Below are 16,963 nucleotides of genomic sequence, written 5' to 3'. Positions count from 1 at the left end.
GTAACACCCTAGATCTAGTCTGGATATAGTCTAGACGAAGACTGATGTAGACTGACGTAGACTGTATAGACGTAGACTAATTTATTATTCTCAAGCAAGGCCGACTCCGTCCTCTTAAATCTGATGGCGCCCTTCATCTTTACCTGTACACCTTGCATGCTCCGAACAGTGGATCCGGATTGGACAGCCAAGCGAGGTGTCGAGATCGTGAGTGGCTGAGGTTAGTTCCAAGGTGTTTCGACAACAGAGAAGTTGACCTGTGACGTACTTCCGTTTTCAAGAGCCCTCTCTAGTATTCCTATTGCAATGGCGCGAAATGGAAAGTGTAAATTACTTGTACAAGTTGTTGATGACGGCTACTCAGGCTGAAGATTAACCTGAAGATGACGGCAACTGGGCAGCATGGGTTTGAAGCCTGGACGTAAAGATTAGACCTAAATGTATTCTCTTGACTTGAACTTTTAACGTTTGAGAAAATTATATGAGCCAGGCTTTGTTGCAGGTTGTACTAGCTGCCACAGCTTAGGCCCCAAGAGGTAGCCTAAGGTACTGTAGGCCTAACGGCATAACCGTTAGCCTAATGGTTGGTGAATTACTCTGTTGAACAGCTATGTTTAAACGAAATTGGGGGTCGATGGGGGCAGGCATAAATTTTGATAAGGATTATATTTCTAGTGGAGGTGCTTATAGGTGTTTTGAAAGGAAGGAAAGTCATTTCTAATAATATCAGGAGGCATGCTAAGGTACACCTAGGCCTAGGCCTAGTTACACTACAGGGATAAGCTGAAGATTGTCTTTACCAATGCTAGAAGTATTTGTAAAATTTTTGCTGAATTTACTGTTCTTCTTGAGGATCTGCGAGGTCCGCCAGACCGAAAGTAAAAAGGTCCGCCACACCGAAGATCTTCGAGACCGAGGTCCGCGAGACCGAAACTAGGCTATTACTAAATACTAGGCCCCGCGAGACCTAAACTACTAGGCCTAATAGCACTTGGTAAGACAAATCTTACTACCGGTAATATTACCTTGATAAAGAGCGTTATTTAAAAGAATTTACAGCCATTTCTTTTCATAATGGATACCAGTGAGTTGCGCAAGGGGGCTGGGGCAGCTTGCATTGATACTAGGCCTCCACCAGTGGCGTAACCAGAGGGGGTTGCAGGGGGCAAAAGCTCCCGCTCTCAAATGTCTAACCCCCCTGCTGTGTGTTTGTGCTACAAAATGTACAAATTTTAGGAAGTAAATTAGACGTTTGGTTTATTATGAGGAAATTGTGTCAACTGTTACGGGTTAGAGGTTAAAAGTTGACCCCTAATTAATCCTGATTTCACAGTAAAGTGGGATAATAATGACAGTATCCGCTATAACAAGGGAACATGTTGCGGTTTTCGGTTCTACTTCTGTAAGGAGTCAAAATTCTTTAGACTACTCGAATTTCAAATAATATTTTTGTAATTTGACAATGTAAAAATGTGTTTTAAACTGGATTAAATCGCCCGTTTTCTCTTACCTCTTCAGATTTTAAGGGGGGGGGGGGGCAGGGACGTCCACCAGTGAAGAATTTAGGGGGCATGCTCCATAGACTATCGGTCTCACGGACCATTGGTTCTCGGAAATTCGGTCTCGCAGACCTTCGGTCTTGTGGAATTCCCCTGGACGGGGTATGTTGTGTATTGTCAGGACAGGAGGGATATGTCGTAATGGAATTGGTGGGTAAGCTTGCACGATTTTGTGAAAACTTACAGCGGTTTGCCTGAGAAAGTTGTACTTGCAAGAAGTGTGAATGGGTTAAGAATGCTTTGGACAAGCACTTTAAGCATTGTAACCGGGTCTGAGTGTTTATGTCTTCAGATTTTTCTCTCCTATAGGGTCCTTGGGAATTGAGTGCCCCTCCTGATACTTATTTTTCTACCAAACTAAACTAATAATAACAATAAATACGTTCAGATAGGCACTACGTTAGGTCTACAGAAGTCTGGTAGAAGCTAATTTCAGTATTCAAGGTGCCAGTGAACTGTCAATCTAAGTAACTTATTTCTTCTTGGTAATTTGTTTGGCCATAATAAAAGTCTGTTCAGGTGATGCAGAATTTATTCAGCAGGTGGTTCAAGTCCACCAACAGATAAGATTAAGCCACTCAGTTTCCAAGAAGAATTTGATCATTTGTGCATGTGACTTAATTGCTATAGAAAAAAAAGGCTAATCCCATGATAGAAATTTTGTTTGGCAATTTGGCAAATCAATCAATGAATATTCTGACATTTCTTACAGAGGAGTTTTGTCTGTGAATGTGTGATATAATTTTTTTTTGTTCATCTTGGGTCACCATACACTTGGAAATGCAATTCCAGTACAAAAAGGTCTCTTAATTTACAGTTAACTTGATACAACAATGCAAAAAAAATTGTGTAAAATTCTTCAACAACACATAAGACAGTGCCCGCCTTTTTAAACAAGAAAACTGGGAGCTGATGTTGTTAAAGCTCACTACCAGCTGCTTTTGATTGGCAACAAAACCTTGGCGGAGTGTGTACGTTAATGTCTAAAGAAAATTGCAGCAGCTCAGTCCAGCAAACTTGGAAGGATCAAAAACATTGCCTGCTTCAGGAAGGACAAAGAGTGTAGGAACTTCTAACAAGCAGATAAAACTTATTTATTTTATATTTCTTTGTTACACATACAATGCAAGAATCATAACATACTTAACAATGTGAAGTTTTTATCTGGTACACAAGAGGTACAAACAAACCCACTGACAGGAATCTGGGGGTGGGGGCAGGTGCACTCTATAAGGTCTTGTCCCACAGTTTCCCAGACCTTGAGCAAATTTTCAAATACACAACTAGAAATACAAATTTCCCAAAGGGGATGGGTGGGGGGGGGGGAAGCCCTTGTTCCCTCTCCCAGGTTTTCCTCAAAAACCATTACTTGGAAATAGGCTTACTAAACCTTCACCATATTACGTATAGGGGCTTAATAAAACCACAACTCTAATGGACAGAAGCACCTTCCTAATTTTATTCTCCCTGGTACCCACTTCAGACCCAACATCATGCTTTCACTTGTAGAGCTGCATAATATCTAATTGTGAAGGAAGAAGAGGCCCTGTATAGCCCAGATGAACAAGCATCAGGCCACATATTCAAGAAACTGATCTAGGCTGGTAGAAGTGTTGTATAGGATCAAATCACATTGTGACATTTGTAAAAAAATTGCAGTTTTTGCTATATTCATCGTGAAGTTAGGAACAAGATTATATAAGGAATTATGGAAAGACACTTGAGCATTTTGTCTATAATGAGCTTTGTCCTAACTCCAATCCTCTGAAACATGACAGGTGATATTTTCCCACAAACAGAACAATAAGAAACTACATACAGCTAGCACTATGTAAAGGCAGGTTTTCACAATTTGATCAACTCAATCTAGAAGAAAAAGTGAAGGCATGGCAAAGTGAAGACAACCGAGATTGTTTTTTTCTTCGCAAGTGCTCAGACAAGCCAAAACAAACAGCTATCTCAGATGTGCGGATCCATATGTAAATTTAGTGGTTTTCCATACTGGCGTGCCCTTCCAAAAGTATGATGACTCAGGGGAGAGAAGTTGCAAAGATAATGCAGAAACAAAAGATTAACGGTTTACTTGGATAATTTAATAACTCAACTGGAGCAACGGTTTATTTGAATAAATTAACAACTCAACTGGAGCAAACTAAATATAAAGCATAATTTACTTACAAGTCACAAGCTCACTACATATGAATCAAACGTACTCACTCGCTCACAAGTCTTGGCCGGTCAACCATCCGTACTCACCGCCTCATTCATAAGCTCTGCCAAATCTTTTCATACACAAGAAAGTTCTATCACACCACACGCACACACTCACACCAGATGCACGCACGCACCACAAGCAGCGCGCCGCGCCTGATACGTTTGTAACCTCTGTACGTAATTATACAGCGATGCGTCGCTTACAAGCGCACCATAGCCTAATGCTACACTATATACATGTACGCCCACACAAGAATACGCCTATCGTTACAATCGCTCATTTACACATAGAAAGCCCAAAACACAAGGTATTGTCCAAGACACAGATGATAGGGATGACATGGATGATGACAGCTATGACACCAGAGAAAGCACTGCTTTCCTGTTCATCCATCAGACCAGCCAGCAACAACTGCTTTTAAAGCATTATGGAGACATGGTACTCATTGATGCCACCTACAAGACCACAAAATATGCTCTGCCTGTTCTTGGTATTTGTGAGGACCAAGGTTGGTTATAGTCCTGTGGCTGAATTCATCACAGAGAATGAAACGACTGTTGTGATAACAGAGGCCCTTGACATCATCAAAGATGGAACCTTGAATGGAACCCCAAGTTCTTCATGCTTGACTATTCCGAACAAGAATACCAAGCACTGCATGCAGTGTTTCCAGGTACACAGAAGTTTTCATATGCCTTTCAAATGGAACAGGCATGGTTGCATTGGAGCAAGGAAAGTAAGTTAACTCAACCCTACACAAAGTTATTAGTACTCTTCTTTTTTAAAGTTTTTAGCAAAGCCGCACAGCAAGAGGTTCCTAGTTTGATTCCTGGTCAATGCACCTGTGTTATGTCCTTATGCAAAGCACATATTATCTCTTTGCCGACAAAGTCGGTGAAGAGGGGACATAACACCGTTACTGTTCATCTGTTTATTTGTCTGTTGGTCCATTTGTCTCTCTGTATGTTCACACGTTAGCCGTCCCTCTGTATGTAAATCTGTCAGATCAACCTCCACAAAGCGTCTGGAAAAGAAGTAAAGAAAAACAATAGTGTCAATAGAATAGAGTGGAAATATAATAGACTTTAATAACATTTGATTTGGTTAATAGGTAAGCCCTATTTGGTGTCTATGGGAAAAAAAGTTGAGCATGTTTCTTTTAGAAACTTATGTCAGACTAAAATAAAGGCTAGGTGTGTTGAATTGCAATAGAGTGAGTAAAGGTTGTAATTAAGGTTGGACTGACTAAATGGTTAGAAGTATATTTTGTAGATCAGTGGATGGCAAAAGGTGGGTGGGGTTAGTAGGTGAATGAATGGAGGTATGTGAATGGTGTGTTAGATGAATTGGGTATGGTAGATTAATGGGGCACAGTGAGGAATAAAGCATTGGATTAATGGAGCATGGGAAGTGAATGAATGATGACTTGGTATTGCATTCTGAGGGTTCCACTGAGATAAGTGCCAAGGTGTTTCAACAACACAGCTAGTTGAGGCTGCGTGTCAAGGTGTTTCAACAACAAAACTTTGTATTGCATTCTGAGGGTTTCACTGAGGTTAGTGTCAAGGTGTTTCGACAACACAGCTAGTTGAGGCTAGTGTCAAGGTGTTTCGACAACAAAACTTTGTATTGCATTCTGAGGGTTTCACTGAGGTTAGTGTCAAGGTGTTTCGACAACACAGCTAGTTGAGGCTAGTGTCAAGGTTTTTCGACAACACAGCTAGTTGAGGCTCGTGTCAAGGTGTTTCGACAACAAAACTTTGTATTGCATTCTGAGGGTTTCACTGAGGTTAGTGTCAAGGTGTTTCGACAACACAGCTAGTTGAGGCTAGTGTCAAGGTGTTTCGACAACACAGCTAGTTGAGGCTAGGTTCAAGGTGTTTCGACAACAAAGAGATTAGTGTCAAGGTGTTTCGACAAAACAGCTAGTTTCAGGGTGTTTCGACAACGCAGCTAGTTGGTCAAGGTGTTTCGACAACGCAGCTAGTTGAGACTAGGTTCAAGGTGTTTCGACAACAAAGAGATTAGTTTGTATTACTTTGTATTGCATTCTGAGGGTTTCACTGAGGTTAGTGTCAAGGTGTTTCGACAACACAGCTAGTTGAGGCTAGTGTCAAGGTGTTTCGACAACACAGCTAGTTGAGGCTAGGTTCAAGGTGTTTCTAAAACAAAGAGATTAGTGTCAAGGTGTTTCGATAACGCAGCTAGTTGAGGCTAGTTTGAAGGTGTTTCGACAACAAAACTTTGTATTGCATTCTGAGGGTTTCACTGAGGTTAGTGTCAAGGTGTTTCGACAACACAGCTAGTTGAGGATAGTTTGAAGGTGTTTCGAAAAAAAAACTTGATAATGCATTCTGAGGGTTTCACTGAGATTGGTGTCAAGGTGTTTCGACAACGCAGCTAGTTGAGGCTAGTTTTAGGGTGTTCCGACAACAAAGAGATTAGTGTCAAGGTGTTTCGACAACGCAGCTAGTTTCAGGGTGTTTCGACAACGCAGCTAGTTGAGGCTAGTTTTAGGGTGTTCCGACAACAAAGAGATTAGTGTCAAGGTGTTTCGACAACGCAGCTAGTTTCAGGGTTTTTCGACAAAGGAGCTAGTTGGTCAAGGTGTTTTGACAACGCAGCTAGTTGAGACTAGGTTCAAGGTGTTTCGACAACAAAGAGATTAGTGTCAAGGTGTTTCGACAACACAGCTAGTTTCAGGGTGTTTCGACAACGCAGCTAGTTGGTCAAGGTGTTTCGACAACGCAGCTAGTTGAGACTAGGTTCAAGGTGTTTCGACAACAAAGAGATTAGTGTCAAGGTGTTTCGACAACGCAGCTAGTTGAGGCTAGTTTGAAGGTGTTTTGACAACAAAACTTGGTATTGCATTCTGAGGGGTTTCACTGAGGTTAGTGTCAAGGTGTTTCGACAACACAGCGAGTTGAGGCTAGTTTCAGGGTGTTTCGACAACAAAACTTGGTATTGCATTCTGAGGGTTTCACCAGGACACAGTGATTCAAACACTTGGAATTCCATGCAGGGTGTTTCGACACCACATCACAACCACAGTGATTCAGACACCTGGTACAGCGCACTGAGTGTTTCGTGTACCATCTTTACCTAGGGCCTAGATCTGAGGGTTTCGCTTACCTTAGTGATGCAAACAGTTAGTACCGCACACTGAATGTTTCGTTTTCCATCATTTGTTGACTTGATTTTATGCATTTCGTTTTAAAAATGCTCTAAAAGTAACTAGCATCTTCATCTCTATCCCCAATACATCCCAAAACTCCACAATACGATCAGCGAATCTGAAACGGAAGTGACGTTAGAGGTCAACTAGCTTTGTTGTCGAAACACCTTGGAACTAACCTCAGCCGATCGTGAGTAGAGTCTGAAAACAGGTACCCAAGGCCTTGAACAAGACAAGAGAAGGCCCTTAACCAGTCTGTTGTAACGGGAAAATGCCTGTGGACAAGAAACGTATTACGGGACCAGAGGAGACCCAAAGTCCGCTGCTCTTCCAAAAATACGATAAAAGTAGTGTTATTCTCGTGAGTAAAGATTAGTCTCTATATTAGACTCAATCGTTTATACCTTGCCACGCAGGTACGGGTTTCACGAAATGTTAGATGTAGGATGGTGACTTCGAAGTTCGGCCACTTAAGACTTAAAACACCCCAAAACTAAATCTTCTGGTCTAAATCACCAGAAAATATACTTCATATGGTGGGAGAATTGTGTTTTAGTACGATACACGGCCAAACTTTCTTTCCTGCAAACTGTTTTCACGTTGTTTTCCAAGAAAATTCTTCGTGATTGTGGAACTGGTATTTCTTGCTAGAGTATTGCGAAGTTCGGACACGCAACCTACAGTGTGGCGCTGGTAAAAGTTGGTGGCGCTGTTGCTCTTTCAGTAATTATAACAGACTTCATAGATCTTCGTCATTTTATTGACAAATATGTAAGTAATTTCTTGCACACGGGTCATTTTGGAGAGAAAATAACTGAAGCTTCGTACTTTTTGGTGAAATTTGGCTCTTCCTGTAGGTTTTCACGGTGAAAATCGTGTATTTCTTAGGGTGCCCGAACTTCGCAGTATGGCGAACTTCGCAATACTGACTATACTACTACTAGCATGGTCACTGCGAAGTTCGGACACCTAAGCCTTAAAGCACCCCACAACTATAACTTCTTTTTATTGACAAATATGTTAGTACATACTTGCACACGGGTTATTTTGGGGAGAAAATATCTGTAGCTTCTTAGTTTTTCGTGAAATTAGGTTGTCATGGTGAAATCGTGTATTTCTAAGGGGTGTCAGCTTTTAAGTGTGAGAACTTGGGAGTTTGTTTCTCAGGTAACACAGGTTGCATCCTTCGGATGAAAGCAGTTTGAAGACTTTGCGTCCCTGGATAAAATCTTGCATCAGAAATGTTCTGCATTCGTAACAATGCTGCATACAGTAGGATATGAATCAAATCCATCAAAAGACTTTTGTATGCCTGTGTTCTGACTCATCTCCTAAACACTAGTCATTAGCATTATCTGAAGGTACCAACAGAACAGAATATTGTCAGCTTTCGACTGTCTCATAATTTTTTATGTGACTTTTGAAGAAATATGTGTTAAAGACAAGCAACAAAATTAATCATCAACTTCTCTTGCAGGTGGATGAGAATGGCAAGAGGCAGGATGAAAGAGATGCCAACGATTGCCGACCTATTTGTAAGTAGTTTGCAATCACATCAATTCCTTTTGCTCTTTCCCGTGCAGCAATTACATAGCTCCAGTGAGAGAAACATTCTTCAGCTTCCTATGGTTTCATCAGAAAGACCCAACTTTAACTAGTTATCTTCAGCTTCCTATGGTTTCATCATTAAGACTCAACTTCAACTAACATCTTCAGTTCCTACCGTATGGCTTCATTATAGACCCAACTCCTCAAACATCTACAGCTTCCCATGGTTTTATCATAGAGACCCAACTTCAATGTGCCTTGTTCACTACTAAGACTTTCTTTGTTTTCTTAGCTTGAAACGAAAATTGATTTGTTAAATTGTTATCGTTCCAAGGCTCTAACTGTTTAAAGGGGGGGGGGGGAGTTAAAGAGAAAGATCCATTCTATTCATGTAAGTAGACGTCCCTATAACAATTTGCACAGTGAACTATGCTTATAGTAACCCATCTTAAAGTCAGGCTTGCAACAGCATTGCTCTTCCCCTTTAAATAGTGATTGTGAAAGTCATTGAAACGGATTTGGAGAGATAGAGAAGTTACCTTGAAGAAAATGTTACAGTGATTCTAATTGGTCGAAACTTGCCACCAGACAAGACTTTGGCAAATCAGGAGTTCTTTTAGATTCGCTTCATTAAAAGTTGAAGGGAATGGAAAGAAATTACATGGCTCATATGTTTCATGATTTACACAGCTTACATCAATGGTAGGTTAACAATAAATAAGAAAATGGTTTGTTTTCAACAACATAAGTATCTCTGCCAACTCATTTTTTTCCTCTTTGAAAACTACTGTACCACAGGTTTTAATCCATGACACATTCACCTGTAGTCTTTGCCAAAAACTTAATTTTCCAAATATTTTTTCTTGATTCACCTACTTAATTGGAAGCATTTTCTAGTTTATATTATCTTCGATCATTTTCAGTAATTCGACCTCTTTTCTCTCCTTTGTAGTCATGAAAGCTGGTGTGGTGAGCCAAGCTCAGGGTTCAGCTTACATTGAACTCGGCAAAACCAAAGTCATCTGTGCAGTCTACGGACCCCGAGAAGTTTTACGAAGGGAAGACTTCAGCATGACAGGGATACTTAAATGTGACTTCAAGTTTGCTACTTTCTCTTGTCCAGTGAGAAGAAAATTCCAGCCTGACACAGAGGAACGAGAATTTGCCCTCATCATTGAACAGGCTTTGTCTCCAGCTGTTTGCCTTGTGAGTTGAATTAACAATTTTGGTAGGATTATTTTTTTTTTACAACTCATAATTTGAGAAGTTTTACTTGTCATTCACTGGCACATGATTACTTACTGTACAGCTCATCAATAATTTCATCGGTGTGTCATCATCGAGTCGTCGACACACTGACAAATCTTTTCTCAGTCTGTGGTTTGCTCTGTGCATTACTCACTAATAGTGGAAGGTTGAACTATTGCAATTTCACCATTTCAAGGGTTTTTTTCCCCTGAAAAATTGCCTGCCTTATTCAAAAACAAACAACCCAAAAACCAAATTATTCAATGAGTTTCATATGTCACCTGTTTCCCACCTGTTGTAACATGTTCAGTACGTTCCACACTATTAGGCTTTGCAAGCATGCCCCTGTGACTGCTTAGGTTCATAAACGCAATGGCACTATTTAGTAGCGAAGGGAACGTATGCAATCATCCATGATGGGGTTGGTTTAATAATCATATTCCATCTCTCACCAAATGCACTCAAATTATTGCTCTTTTAATGGATCCTCGAATCTTCGTCTTCTCGTAAGCAGTGGTCGCAAGTAGCTGGTTGTTTAATATGACCTAGCCCTGATTCTCTTGTGAAAGTTTAGGCTGGGAGGACAAACCTAACTGGCAGTATCGCAAGGATAAGCAAACAAAATACGAAATTCATTCCTTTTAGGGCCTCCACTCAGATATATACTTACCCTTAGAAAAAAATCAGTTACACTTTTTGAAGTGCGCCTGCCACTAACCCACCATAGGTCAATACCTTCTTCATGCCAGGTCTACCATTCTGAAGCTTACAATGCAATTCCTGCAGAAAATTGTCAACTGCGTGAATTCTGGTTGTCCATAGTCCATACTAGCGGAAGACGTTTGATCAGTCATGTCTCGAACAATATTTTGTGAAGTTCAGGTTCTGTCAGGACTGAGTTTTGCCTTTATTTTTACACTTTCCAGTTTTAGTTGATAACATACAGACATGTGTTTGCTCTCAATTTTTATGCATTAGCCTTCTAAAAATTCAAATTTAGCAAAAAAACCTATATGTCAATTAAAATGTGAGATGTAACCATGTTCTTTTCTCTCTCTCTCTGTTCAACTTCAGCATAAGTTCCCAAAGTCCCAAGTTGATATCAACATCAAGGTCTTAGAGAATGATGGAAGTGGTGAGTAAAAAGGTGGGCAGAGGGGAATGGTGGAGGGGGGACGGCAGGGGGCAATTGGTAAGAAGATGACATCAATGCAGCCATCAGATTAGAATTGCTGGTTTTGTCGGTTAAGGTTGATTAGTGGAAAATGTTATTTCTAGGTCGTAATGTACGGTTTCAGCTAAATTCGCTCTGATGACATCACTTCAGTCAGCTGTTGCCAGATGTAAAAATATTTTATAAAATTTTGAGAAAGTCATCTCCTCATCCCAAACTAATTGATATGAGGGAATGGTTTCGACCGTTACGATGTGGAAAATTTCCAGCAATTTCTGTTTTGCAATATAAAGTTAAGCTATTGGAAAAAAAAAAATAATAATAATAACAATAATTTATAATGAATCATTTCTTCTTTTCTTTCTCCTTCCAGCCTTGTCAGCGGCGATCATCTGTTCATCCGTGGCATTATCAGATGCTGCAGTTGAGATGTATGATGTGGTTACAGCTTGCTCTCTGGTGAGTCATTGCACCATCACTTTTCTAATCGTGACATAACTTGCACGACCTAGGAAGTATGCTTCACAGGTTGTTCCATTCCTTCACCTGTCATCATCAGTACCTACCCCATATTGATGCCACTTGCTCAATGGCAGAGTGGACAGTTTCCTATTGCTTAGTATCGATCTGTCTGGAACTGTCATGTCACCGTCCAAAAATGCTGGTAGTGCTGGTAAAGGTAGTCAGTATAGGCCCCAAATTATAGCATGCTATAATTGCTAGAAGTTTTCAAAAAGTACTTTCCTGGAGGTCTTTACTCTCTAAATTGTTCTCAGATTATTTGAAGGGACACACAATATGACTGAATGTCCCAGTCAGGAAAATTTCCTCAAAGGTTGTAATAAAAATAGTTTAAGAATTTTGACCACAGGTGACCATATTTGAATATCTAGCATATTTGGGGCCAATACAGCAAACCTGTAAGACCTTCATCTAATTGAAAGAATATATTCATACTGCTCATATTGTCACTAGAAGTGCTTTGGAGCGTGACATAAAAGAACAGTTATATATAAGATTGTTGTAAACTGTGCCAGAATACTAGTGTGAGTTGTCAGACTCACCACATGTCTGTCTCCATATGTACTTTACAAGTACATTTAACTGTGCTAGAATACTAGTGTGAGACTGAGTACAGACTCACAACATTTCTGCCTCCATAGGTACTTTACTAGAACAAGTAACTGTGCTAGAATACTAGTGCGAGTACAGACACACCAAATGTCTGCCTCCATACAGTATGTACTTTTCGAGTAAATGTATGTGAGTGTTAGTACAGACTCACCACATGTCTGTCCCTATATGTACTTTATGAGTACATGCAACTGTGCTAGAATACTAGTGCGAGTACAGACATACCAAATGTCTGTCTCCATATGTACTTTACGAGTACATGTATGTGAATGTTAGTACAGACTCACCACATGTCTGTCTCCATATGTACTTTACAAGTACATGTAACTGTGCTAGAATACTAGTGTGAGTACAGACTCACCACATGTCTGTCTCCATATGTACTTGACTATTACATTAAACTGTGCTAGAATATGAGTGTGAGTACAGACTCACCACATGTCTGTCTCCATATGTACTTTATGAGTACATGTATGTGAGTGTAAGAACAGACTCACTACATGTCTGTCTCCATATGTACATTAAATTATAATGCTATAATGGAGTATCAACTTTATTACTCTGATGTCCTCATGAATTATTTTACAGAGGTTATCAGAGGATACCATGTTGCTGGATCCCACATACCAGGAAGAAGTAACCTCCATCAGGGGTGACTCTAACGCTAATCTCACCATCGGACTCTTACCATCAATAAACCAGACATCAGCAATGCTGCAAAAAGGTCACATCGACTGTGATAGACTGCTCAAGGTAAGTCTGTTTCATGTAGATGATTTAAGCAGACTACTCTTGTTAGTCTGATTAGTGTTTATTTCATGTATATACTTTAATCTACTATTGAAGGTAAGTCTGTTTCATGTAGATGATTTAAGCAGACTACTCTTGTTAGTCTGTTAAGTGTTTATTTCATGTATATACTTCAATCAACTATTCAAGCTAAGTCTGTTTCATGTAGATGATTGAAGCAGACTACTCTTGTAAGTCTGTTTAGTGTTTCTTTCATGTATATACTTCAATCTACTATTCAAGCTAAGTCTGTTTCCGTAGATGATTTAAGCAGACTACTCTTGTAAGTCTGTTTAGTGTTTATTTCATGTATATACTTCAATCTACTATTCATGGTAAGTCTGTTTCACTTAGATGATTTAAGCAGACTACTCTTGTAAGTCGTGTTTAGTGTTTATTTCATGTATATATACTTCAATCTACTATTCATGGTAAGTCTGTTTCACGTAGATGATTTAAGCAGACTACTCTAGTAAGTCTGTTCAGTGTTTCTTTCATGTTTATACTTCAGTCTACTATTCATGGTTAGTCTGTTTCATGTAGAAGACTTCAGCAGACTACTCTTGTTAGTCTGTTTAGTGTTTCTTTCATGTATATACTTCAATCTACTATTGACGGATAAGTCTGTTTCACGTAGATGATTTAAGCAGACTACTCTTGTAAGTCTGTTTAGTGTTTATTTCATGTTAATACTTCAATCTACTATTCAAGCTAAGTCTGTTTCACGTAGATGATTTGAGCAGACTACTCTTGTAAGTGTGTTTAGTGTTTCTTTCATGTATATACTTCAATCTACTATTCAAGGTAAGTCGGTTTACGTAGATGATTTAAGCAGACTACTCTTGTTAGTCTGTTTAGTATTTATTTCATGTAAATACTTTAATCTACTATTCATGGTTAGTCTGTTTCATGTAGACGACTTCAGCAGACTACTCTTGTAAGTCTGTTTAGCGTTTCTTTCATGTATATATACTTCATATTCATATATTCATGTGAAGTCTGTTAAGGGCTCTCTCTCAAAGACTCGTGTATTTCATACTCATGGTATGAGTGTTTGAAGATTCTTTCTGGAAGACTGCAATAGACTACTCACGGTAAATTTGGTCCTGTATCACGTGCACTGCAAACGACAACTGAAAGTAATTAATTGGGTTAATTGCTTTGTTTAGAGTGCTTTAATACACCGCTCAATATAAGTTCTATCCAGTGTGGCATATCGCGAGATACCCATCACAGTATTAAAGCTAATTCAATATCCTTTCAAGATTGCTACCATAGACTTCTGTCATAGTAAGGTATTTAGTATTATCATTATGTGTTAACTGCAGTGGACCCCTTTAAAGTCATTCCTCCATTAACTTCTACCCTCTCGGTGCCCCCTCTCCTTCTAGTTTCTTTTGTCTTACCACCCAACAGGCCACGCAGATCTGTACGGAGGGGTGTCAGAGAATCTACCCCACGGTCCACGAGTGCCTCAGGAGGTCGGTCATAAACAAACACCAACTGGAGAAAGAAACGGGACAGGACGCCGAAAGATGATGATAGCCAATCAGTCAGAACTGTATACTAGCAGAATGATAGAAGGCAAAATTGATGGAGGCCATTCTGGTCACTCAAGATTGTTAAAACCATACACTCCTACGTGTGGATGACGGAAAGTGTGGAGTCTATGTGATGCCAATCGGTGAAGATTATGCACGCACCAAGGACGTCGATATTGTCCACAAATATTATCCTGCTTAAAAATTGCCAGAGGAGGTTGATCGTTAATCATCTCAAGAATAATTTGGCGTTTTTCTCCCTTATTATCAGACAATAAACTTATGTCTTGTTAGGCACAGTGTGAAAGAGATGGGATGCAACAGCTGCAAAATCAGCTATGGCAAAGCTGGATATATCCTATGAAGCCTGACTGCATTATGCTGCAGCCCCCCTCTCCCCTCTCCCCCCCCCCTCACAGTGTCCTACTTTTGACAGGGTGCCTTAGGTGATGAAAAGTCACCTTCACAAAAGATCCTCAGAAGAAGAGGAAAGAAATGTTTACCTTAGCCGAAAACTGATCTTTTCAGCAAGGCACTGTATCTGCTGACTGTCGCCCCATCCCCACCTGCACAAAGTAATGGTTAAACAGAGATTGGCATCAAAGTCAAGCTGGATTACTCTAGTTTGGGGGGGGGGGGTGGGGGATACAGGTAGCCCTTAAACAGTCATTGGGGTGATTAATTAAGCTATTTTGGAAATATTTGGTTGAAAATAGGGAGACATTCTAGAGCAGCTGCCATCTTTGTTGCTAGTAGTATCGATGTTCTAGAGTAGTTCAATCCTGACCAACCCTTGCTCCCCCCCTCCCCAACCCACCCTCCCTTAGAGACATCTTAACTGGACTATGGGCAATAAGTGTAAACATGTCCAGCGGTCAGCAGCTCAATGGTCAGTCATACCAGACATTTCAATATATTTATTGGTATTGAAACTATCATGGATGGTATTAGTAGCCTCTACCCTTGCATTTGATGTTCTTCAAGAAAGATTGTTTTGGCAAAGATGGTTGAAAATTGGATTTTATTTCTTAGAACAGTCTTTTGAGTTAAGTTTGGTATATTTTGAGATATCCATTCAATATACCAACATCTGCTAACAATACTCATTATTCATATTGATTGGTTATGTTTCATTTCAAATAATAAAGAAAATTGTTCATATTTTAAAAAGAAAATCCATTTTTTTTAATTTTTTTTTTTTATTGCCAACAAATATGTTAATGAATTATGATCAACTAGATATATCTTTGATATATCTATACTGGTTGTTGGTGTTCAAATCAAACATGTGAAAGAAAAAAGTTTTTATTTTTTTTTTTAATGTTTTTCCTGTATGTATTTTCTATCACATTGGTGAGAAAAAATGCCTCAGCCCACTTTTGAAACTTGCCGTGGTGACCTTTTGACAGCTGAAAAAGTTGCTGCGTTTCTCTCAATCTTAACTTCAAGCCCTGGTCTGATGTAAACATATATATATATATATATATATATATATATATGTTGGTTAGAATCATGTTTGATCTCAAGAGTAAGGCAAATATGTCACCAAAACAGAACTAATATTGTTCGATACAGGTGACAAACGCCTACAGTGGAATTACGACCTTCCTTACTGGCTTCGAACCTCTGGACATACAATCAGCGTCCATAGCCTAGTGGTTAGAGTGTCTGCTTATAAAGTGGGAGGCCCGGGTTCGAATCCCGGTAGAGGCTGGAAGTTTTTTCACTGTTCTGGATTTTAACTCATTACGATTTCAATTATATATATATATATATATATATATATATATATACCTACAAAATATAATGTATAAGTGCAAATCATCACTTAAATGAGTAAATTGCAAATAAATTGAAGACTGATGGCCCTGATTTGTACCAATTCTTACACTGACTAGAAATATATGTCTCTGAGATATATTAGTAAAGAGCGCCCCCTATCCTCCCTGTAGACAGATCTCTTACAGGGGACATGGCTATAGGTACCAAACCATAAATTATAACTACATCTGCTCGAAAGGTTAACCATTGTCTGCAAAAAAGAGCTAGAATGACCTAATGTAATGCTTTGTATTAACATATTATCAGTTACTATCATTGCTATTATCTGCCTTAATGTGAATTAAAGAGCATAATTTAAAACTAGACATGGTGTGTAAATAGGTAGGATTGAAGGTGATACAAACCATTTTAGGAAAAAAAAAACTTTGGTTAAATGTGTTGATCTTACACCGAGCGATCAGACGGAAGGGCTGGGGTTCAGTATGCTAAACTTGCTCCTCTCATATCTCCAAAGCTAAACGGTCATAATATAGAACTTTGCAGGTGCCATGACAGGCCAAACCATCAGTATCATGTGGTGGTGTAGGATATAACACTTGAAAAATCTAACCTGTGACCTGTTATATAAGATCAACTTCACATATGCACATAGGTCGCCAACAAACACCAAATATTTGTTGAATAAGATTATTTAATTCACCTCCTTTGTTGAACAACCCCAGAGCAGAGAGATCCATTGTGCATGATATATACCCTAGATATTAACTATCACATATTATTACACTAATATCCATGATG

General features: G+C 39.4%; 1 protein-coding gene and 1 long non-coding RNA gene across 2 annotated transcripts; one reads left to right on the top strand and one right to left on the bottom strand.

The window, feature by feature from the left end:
• Positions 1-82: 82 nt before the first annotated feature.
• LOC139984751 (exosome complex component MTR3-like) lies at positions 83-15,572 on the top strand. The gene is made up of 8 exons (XM_071998784.1): positions 83-213; positions 7,146-7,310; positions 8,427-8,484; positions 9,450-9,703; positions 10,820-10,880; positions 11,293-11,378; positions 12,642-12,806; positions 14,259-15,572. Exons 2-8 carry the CDS (start codon positions 7,221-7,223, stop codon positions 14,379-14,381), a joined length of 837 nt encoding a protein of 278 aa, XP_071854885.1. The 5' UTR covers positions 83-213; positions 7,146-7,220; the 3' UTR covers positions 14,382-15,572.
• Positions 3,631-7,128, bottom strand: LOC139984752 (uncharacterized). Its single transcript, XR_011799175.1, has 2 exons — positions 6,907-7,128; positions 3,631-4,798 (listed from the first exon to the last, which is right to left on the bottom strand). It is a non-coding gene; the product is annotated as an uncharacterized lncRNA (long non-coding RNA).
• Positions 15,573-16,963: the final 1,391 nt, after the last annotated feature.

This window comes from Apostichopus japonicus, chromosome 17 (assembly GCF_037975245.1).
Source record: "Apostichopus japonicus isolate 1M-3 chromosome 17, ASM3797524v1, whole genome shotgun sequence".
In the NCBI taxonomy this organism is placed as follows: domain Eukaryota; kingdom Metazoa; phylum Echinodermata; class Holothuroidea; order Aspidochirotida; family Stichopodidae; genus Apostichopus; species Apostichopus japonicus.
The sequence above is the reverse complement of the archived record's forward strand: the minus strand, read 5'-3'. Positions and strand labels throughout refer to the sequence as shown.